This window comes from Ctenocephalides felis, unplaced genomic scaffold (assembly GCF_003426905.1).
Source record: "Ctenocephalides felis isolate EL2017-DRISC unplaced genomic scaffold, ASM342690v1 CF-g0.4_SCAFFOLD_00845, whole genome shotgun sequence".
In the NCBI taxonomy this organism is placed as follows: Eukaryota; Metazoa; Arthropoda; class Insecta; order Siphonaptera; family Pulicidae; genus Ctenocephalides; species Ctenocephalides felis.
Genome location: NW_020536999.1, coordinates 92796544 through 92805075, shown reverse-complemented (window position 1 = coordinate 92805075; position 8532 = coordinate 92796544). Strand labels below are relative to the sequence as shown.

The window sequence follows — 8532 nt, the reverse complement described above, 5'->3', positions numbered from 1 at the left end:
TTAACGTTCAAATCGGTGCTCTGTAGCTAGTACAACGACCTTTTAATAAACAAATAAATAAAAAAATATATAAACATACATATGTGATTTTTCTATTTCTATTATAGATTTTACTACCCCTGAAACCCGAATTATTTGCCGAATTTAACCGAAGTCAATACGTTTCGGACATGCGCAATCGTGTCCGGCATCAGTGAAATTTGTATAAAACATCAAAGACATATTACATTCAGGAAATTGCTTCGAAACAAATCAAATTTGGTTCTAAAAATATTAAAAAATATCTGTAAATTAATATTTAATATATTGATAATATATTTAGTGATTAAAATTACAAAATAAAACATTTTGTGTGTAAATTTAATGTGTTTGTGTTAAAAAAGTGTTTCAAGGTTTATAAATTGTTTATAAACAAGTTGTAGGGTTGATATTTAAAATTTTAGTTATATTATAAAAATATTTAATATATATAATATAATAAGGTAATATATATAATATAATAAGATAAAATTTAGATAAATGATTAAACAATTGTTCGAAAGAATATTGAATAGTTTTTATTATCATTTCTTTAGTATAAAAAGTATAAATTAGTAAATTTTATTTAATATTGCAGTTAAATTTTTTATTGAAATTATTATATATATTATAAAATATATTAGCTTTTAGACATATGCAACAAAATTTAGAATTATTCATTTATTTTATAATATTTTTTTCAAATTTTTTTTTATCTCAAAATTTTAAAAATATTATATATTAAATTACTAGTATTTTTTTTTATTTGTATTTATAGGAAACAATGAACTAATAAAAATTGATAAATAAATAAACCAAAAATAATTTTTTTTGGTCAATAGTGTTATTATTATTTTTTTTTATTTTGAAAAAAAGACTATTAAGAAAAATATATAAATAATTTTTAATATTTGAAAACAAATTTATATTTAAATACAAATATAAACAATTGACATCAAAGAGACTTTTGTAGCCTTTTGAAGGCTAAATAAAATATTTTTTTATATTATTATTATTAATATTAAATTACAACAAAGTGAACACTTAATCATAATTTGTTTAAATAATGTGAACTATCAAGAATAAGATTTTAAAAATGTGTTTTATTTAAAAAATAATAATGTCAAGTCGTAAAAAAATGTGTAAATTTCCATTATCTAATTTGTTTATATTATTTTTAATAATAAATAGTTGTAAAAGTGATGGAACACAACATACTTAATATACCAGGTCAGTAGTAATTAAAATCGGTGCATTTATGTATTATATCTCTTGTAACTTTTGAACCATTCGATTAATATGAATGATGTAAAAGGGAAATTTGTTCAAAATTAAATAATCTACAACTCTTTCTAACACTATAAGTCTCTAGAGCAACTCGGTGTATCCTCAAAATGCATTTAAAAATGTAATATCAATTTATCAAGGATTAGTTATGGTGATTAGTGCATTTACTTATTACAACTCTTGTAACTTTCGAACCATTCGATTAATATGAATGATGTAAAAGGGAAATTTGTTCAAAATTAAATAATATTGTTTAGACTTTAAACTTTTTCCTAACAACAAAGGATCCTAGAGCAACTCGGTATACTCTAAAATCGTGCTTGAATATCAAAATTTAATCTTAAAGTACCCAAAATTGAGATTATTAAGAATAGTTCAAGGAGTGATCATAGAAAGAGGATTGTATTGGCAAATTAGAACTAATTTTTGGTTTTAAAATTATAGAATATGTATGTATATATATATATATATTTTGACACTTTTTTGTGACACTTGCGTTGTAACTTCGATCAGTGTCCATAATGCACCGCTATTAATGACATAAAATATAGGAGGGCAATATGTGCTTTTTCATTTTCTCGTTTGTTAATAATATAATAGTATATTATTATTTTACACAAATTTAGTATTCAATCAATTTTACATCATAATTATTTTTTCCTGTTGTTTTTCCTGGTTTGATTACTGAATGATGACACACATCAAGTGTCGAAACGTTTAATGAAATAAATAATTTTGTTATTTGATCTTTTTTTTAATTCGACGATTGGGCTGCAAAAATGTTTATACAATATTATACATCTGTTTATATATAACATTTTATATTCTTATTTATGCATTTATTCTAGAGACACATGTGTTTCTACAAAATCCAAAAATATGTATATTATTTCTTATATTCCGATTATATATATATATATATATATATATATATATATATATATATATATATTGGAAATAATTGAAATCAAAGTCTGTGATTGCCTTCAATAACCCTAAAGGCATTCCCAAGTCAAACAATTCGCAATTATAACTTTTACGGTCCGAAGGACATTATTCAAATTATAATGTATATAATACAGTATATATATATATATATATATATATATATATATATATATATATATAATATATATAAGCAATATTTCAAGAGAAGAAATTCTACTAACCAGAAAACTGATGTTTTCTAAAGTCCAAAGATAAAACCCTAAGAAACTGATAAAATTCAAAATATTTGAGGAAGGAGAAAAGGAATTATACAACGTGCAAACTAATTTCCAGAAAAAAGTGAGACTATCTGTTTCATAATGTTTTCGAGAACCAAAAACACGACCCCAAGATGGAAATTCTACTAACGAGCAAACTGACTCACTATCTCTAAAAGAAACTTTTCCTATCTGACTGAGAACGTTTTCTAAGACCCAAAAACAGAAACTTTACTGAAAAACAAACTGAATCTTGATATGAAATACAAAAAAAGAAAAGATATTAATTATTCCTACAAAAAGTTTATCCATTAATTATTATGAGCCTAAAAATAGGAAGGTATCCTTGCCAGTTGTATCCTTTTCTGTTTGTATTTTCCATCTCGAGAAATGTATCCTTTGAAATTCTAATTGCACCTTTTAAAGTTATCGAGAGGTAACTTCTTTTGCATAATTTAGGAACGGGAATATAGATGAAAATATTATTCGTGGATATATATATATATATATATATATATACAGGGCCGGTCCTAGGGTAGTCAGCGCCCGCATGCAAGATTGATTTTGGCGCCCCCTATTATTTGGAAACAGTTTTATTATTTGAGTTATAAATAAAATTCTATTATATTTTTAAATATTTTTTAATTAATCTGGTTTTATTACACAAAAAATTGGATATAATAGTTTTAATATCTAATTCTGCACATATATTATTTTCAATACTAATTAACGCCAAACTGTTCAGCCTATCTTGTGAAATATTAGTTCTTAAATAGGTTTTAATCAATTTCAATCTCGAAAAACTGCGTTCACCACTTGCTACACAAACAGGTAAAGTTAAGAGTATTCTTAAGGCGATTGAAAAGTTCGGGAAAGCTAAGTTGTTGGATACTATATAATTAAGAATATCAAATGGTTTTCGAAGATTTAAATCGTTTTTCTGAAAAATATCACGAAAAGCACACAAACTCATCAAATAACTCTATTGAATTTATATCTTTACTGTCGCCATCCTTTAGAGTAATTTCTAAATCGTTACAATGTTTTCTTAAAGCTTCTTTATTAATTTCCGGTAATTTATTTAAAAAATCGAAATTTTCAAAATATGTTCTTAATTTTTCAAAGCGATCATTTGTGGAACACATTGCAACATCTAAAAGCGTATAAAACACACTAATTTAAATTTTTCTTGTGGAGATCGTGGACATTCGTCGTGTTGCTCGTAATCAAATTGTCGTTTCTTCTTTCGTTGTCGCACTTCCGAACTACTTTTAAATTCTTGTTCTCCATCCACCTCTTCGCTCAGTTCTTTTGCAGTTTTTAGAACATCCTCAAATTTTAATTCTGACCGATAATCTTGCATAAATATTTTTAAATTTTCAATAGATTCTAAGGCCTGTGAAATATTTATATTTGGATCTTGAAGCATTTTACTCACAGGGTTTATTCTATTGAGCAAGTCATGCCAAATTATGAGAGAGCAAATAAATTTGTAATCCTTTATTTTAAACATAATACTTGTGCTTCATGTTGAATTTCTTTATTAAAATTTTCATTATTTACAATATCAAAAAGCGCATCATAAACTTCTCCTAACTGATAACGTAAGGGCCGAATTGCATTAATCCTACTTTCCCATCGTGTATCTGAAGGTTGCTTTAAAGTTAAATTTGTAACGTATCTTAAAAGTATTGCCCAACGATTAGAAGAAGATGAAAAGAAATTATATAATTCTTGAATTATATTAAAAAAACTAATTGTATCAGTATTTACTTTAGCTGCATCGTTAATCATTAAATTTAGAGTGTGCGCTGCACAAGGTACGAAAAAAGCTCTAGGACTTTTAGTTAAAAGTAATTTTTGCAGCCCATTATTTTTCCCTTTCATATTTGCTCCATTGTCATAACCCTGACCACGCATGTCTTCAATGGGAATGTTCCATTTTTTCAAATTATCTATTATTGTAGAACATAAACCACGCCCTGTGGAATCGGTTTATATCAACAAAGCCCAAAAATTTTCCCTTATTTTTACAACTTCATTCTCAAAAGAAACAAATCGAACAATAATTGTCATCTGTTCTGTTTTACTTGCATCAGGTGTACAATCTAATATTATTGAATAATATTTAGATTTTCGTAGCGAGAGTAAAATTTTATCCCTTATCGCTTTACTTAAAATTTCTAACAGTTCATTTTGGCTTTTCTTACTCAAATAGTGAACTTTATTGTTCGGTTGAAGAGCTCTATGAATATGATTTTCTATAACTGGATCAAATTTTGCAAACAGCTCAATTAATTTTAAGAAATTGCCGTTGTTGCTCTCATATAATTTATCAGATGATCCTCGAAAGGCTATATTTTGGCTAGCAAGAAATTTTATTATTTCTATAATGCGTTCTAAAGCACTCCTCCAATGCCTCTTTTCCATCTCATATAAGCTTTGAGTCTGATACTCAATCGTGGTTTTGTTTTTTAAGCTCTTATCTAAGTCTTTCCATTGTAAAAAAATTCTCATATGAGTTAGGTTAGTCTCATGTCTATGCAAACTTGTACTAAGATTTCTCCAATCGCTATAACCATCTAAAAAACTATTAGTTTTGTTAGATGCAAAGAGTTTACAACAGAAACAAAAAACCCGATCCAATTTTTCAGAATAAATAAGCCATGTTCTAGGCACCAACTCCCCGTTTTCCATTTTTCTATTATAATATGAATAATTAAATTTGCGACCGTGAGTATCCTTGGGATAAATAATATTTTTCTTTTGAATAGGACCCATTTCAACTAATTCAACTCGCAGTTTTCTGTCAATAATGCCCCATTCAGCGGGGTCTTCTAAATTTTTAATTATTACCGTTTCCTCAGTTTCGTCTGCAACTACATTTAAATCTAACCGCTGCGATTCACTTGAATCATGTTGTGGTATAGAACAATCGTTAGAAACAATCATGTTGTGGTATAGAACAACGTTAGTTGAAGAACACGGTTCGATAACACTTATTTCTTCTAAATCAACTTCACTACAACTGTGTCAGACTTTTATTTTTTAATAAAGTTGCTAAGAGTTCCTGCTTGTTTTTGAATATCTGCTTCTTTTACAGCTTTTCGCTTGCGGAATTGAGCACCAGATAATTTCTTTTTTGATTCCATGCTTACTTTTAACGCAAAAAAACTTAAATATTAAAACTTATCACTCAAAATATTTAATAGAATAACGATTCACTAATTCACTAAAAATAACAATTCACTAATTTGCGCAGTTATTAGAACGCTTAATGCCTTATCCTTAGCAATACTCTCGCCAAATAAACGTATACTACTGTTTCATATTTGGAACTTTCTTATATAATTATCAAGATGACCATTATTTAGAATTAGGAACAATGTTATCTTCATACAACGTAAAGCATTGTTGTCTTTTGATCGATTCAGCCAAGCTCCTGCACGTGTGACATCGATAATCAAGCAATAACATATTAATATAAACAGTGCTTATTGTACAAACTATGGTCTTATTTGTGAGCTTGTATAATGCGTTGTTTTAATAATATAAAAGTATGTTTGAAATTTTCAAATTAAAATAATGTGAGTGATTTATAAATTGATGCCAAATTATTATATAATATTACAAAATATTATTTTTTTATACTATGTTAATTTAGGTTATTTATTATAATTCATTTAACTTATTAAGTATTCTACAAAATCTATATTTCAATATAAATAAACATTAAATCCAAAGCTCGAAATTGCGCCCCCCTAAGGCTTGCGCCCGCATTTCTTGCATGCATTGCATGCAAGGTAGGACCGGCCTGTATATAATATATATATATATATATATATATATATATATATATATATATAATACATAAAGGTGCATAACATCAATAATAAGAATAAGATAAAAATGATTTTCTTCACAAATTTATTCTAAGTTGGACTAATTGGCAAAAGTCCTAACCTTCAGTCAGAGAAACAAAAGAAACTTGATAAAATATATTAAAATAATAGTATCTAAGCATTGAAAAAATTCTTAATGTATTTAACTACTATTATTTTTTCCAGAACAAAAACTTCTTTCAATATCGAACGTCATAGGAATCTGGTTGATCAAATCAATTGCTCAGATTGTGTTTCAATATACATTGGCGATATAATAATAAATGGTAGTCTGCCTAAAGGCAGGTCCCTTAAAAATGATTCCCTTACCCTCCGTCATCTATCATTCCCATTACCACTACTCCCTCCCTTTTTTCATGTATTTTCCTTTCCAAGCTTCCATGCTTCCTGATCCTGCGCTTCGACTTTCAGTTCCCTGTATTTTTTCTTCTCGCGTAAGTCATCAATCATCTGCATTCTTCTTCTTCCCATTCCTTTCAACCTTCTATTTTACCCTCGACGGTCGTGCAGGAGACACTTTTTTGCAGTACGGGCCCAATCCAGATTCCTTTTCTTTTCAGGATTGTGCTCAGTAGAGTCCTTTCTTTGTCTACTCTTTTCAGCACTGCTTTATTTGTTATTTTGTCTGGTGATATATATGAATATTTATATATTTTTTTCAGAATCCATAGGCTGTCCAGCTCCTGATATAAAAATCGGCAGGGGCATCATTGCGCCCCCTCAGCATGCAACTGACAACGAGGGAGCCCCGTTTGATTCTTTGGCTGATGACATATTTGATGGACCAGGTAAAAAAAAACCTAGGTGTAAGTGGAGTTTTGCCTTAAGATTGTTAGTACATTAGAGTAACTTTTCTGATACGTGTAAACAATCTACTGAAGTTTGCATATGGTTTTACCAAATTTGGTCTAAAAGCACTAGGAATGACTTTAAATCTCCGGAAAATTACAAAATCTAATATTTAGATTCTTGCCAAAAATGCTTTTTAAGTCTCATTTATAACATTTATATCATTTTCAATTTTTTAAATGTAACAATATTATACTTTTTGCACAAAGTTCTGTTATTTTATGTGTCGTTGCCTCTTTGCCTATAGATAGTCATTGCAGAATAGTTGGCAGAAGAAATGTTGTATCAAAGAAAGCAAATGTTATATCTAAGAAACTAAAGGTTATGTAGTAAAAGTGTTGGAGACAATTTTGTGCAGAATTTTATTAGCTAAAAATTTCATTTTCTACAATTTTTTTCCAAATTTGTTAGTTTAGAAGATATTTGAAAAAAAAACTAGAAAAATTTTCCCAAAATTCTTTCTAATGTTTAGTTACTAAATCCCTTATTTCTTTATTATTTATAAATAATAATTATATATATTTATAAATATATATATATAGAGATATATATATATAATTTTTAATTCGTTTATTTGTTCATTTACTGATTTAAGTATTTATTTATTCATTTACTTATATATGTATTTATTTATATATTTATATATCTATTTATCTATATATTTCTTCCAGGTTTAACAAGTACCCCATCAGGAGCCCTTTTCGACCCCAGGGCCGAATCCTTCGCCCATGCCACAGAAGTAAGATTTCCTGGCCAAGTAGGGCCTCTGAGAGAAAGGAGACCTTGCAAAATTAAATGCATTGGCGGACAGTGGCTGGGGCCACTTTGTGCAACTACTGAAGGTAGAGGGAAATACATTTATTTGTTGAATTTCTTGTAACTTTTAAACAGTTCGATTAATATGAATGAAGGATAAGAAAAATTTGTACTAAATTAAATAATTAAACCTTTTACTAAATATATAGGCCCGAAATGCCTATTGTAATTGCCTTATTGAAATTTGTTTTTATGATTTTAAACGCTTGTAGATTCTGCACCTTTTGTTGCATTTGAATGATGTATTAGACAAACTTGTTTAAAATTAAATAGTTTTATTAATATTAAATTTTTATTTAAAAATATTCTACAACAACTCGGTATACTCAAAAATCGCATTTAAACATGAGCAATAAATCCTAACGTCAACAATTTATGCTACAATGTATTACTTTGATCCATCTTCCATATCTCTTAAACCATTCGATTAATATGAATGATGTATTAGAAAAAGA

General features: G+C 27.6%; 1 protein-coding gene and 1 pseudogene across 1 annotated transcript; one reads left to right on the top strand and one right to left on the bottom strand.

The window, feature by feature from the left end:
- LOC113363049 (zinc finger MYM-type protein 1-like) lies at window positions 1-5462 on the bottom strand. The gene is made up of 5 exons (XM_026605537.1): window positions 4601-5462; window positions 4284-4492; window positions 4029-4166; window positions 3685-3906; window positions 1-39 (listed from the first exon to the last, which is right to left on the bottom strand). Exons 1-5 carry the CDS (start codon window positions 5460-5462, stop codon window positions 1-3), a joined length of 1470 nt encoding a protein of 489 aa, XP_026461322.1.
- Window positions 5463-6768: 1306 nt separating this feature from the next.
- LOC113363048 overlaps window positions 6769-8532 on the top strand; it is a 10699-nt pseudogene continuing 8935 nt past the window's right edge.

Coding starts and splice junctions, on each gene's coding strand:
- LOC113363049 (XM_026605537.1), bottom strand. CDS start 5,462: ATGATTGTTTCTAACGATTGTTCTATACCACAACATGATTCAAGTGAA. Junction 3,907..4,028: donor AAATTCAACATGAAGCACAA/GTATTATGTTTA, acceptor AATATTTCACAG/GCCTTAGAATCTATTGAAAA. Junction 40..3,684: donor CACAAGAAAAATTTAAATTA/GTGTGTTTTATA, acceptor GTTTATTAAAAG/GTCGTTGTACTAGCTACAGA.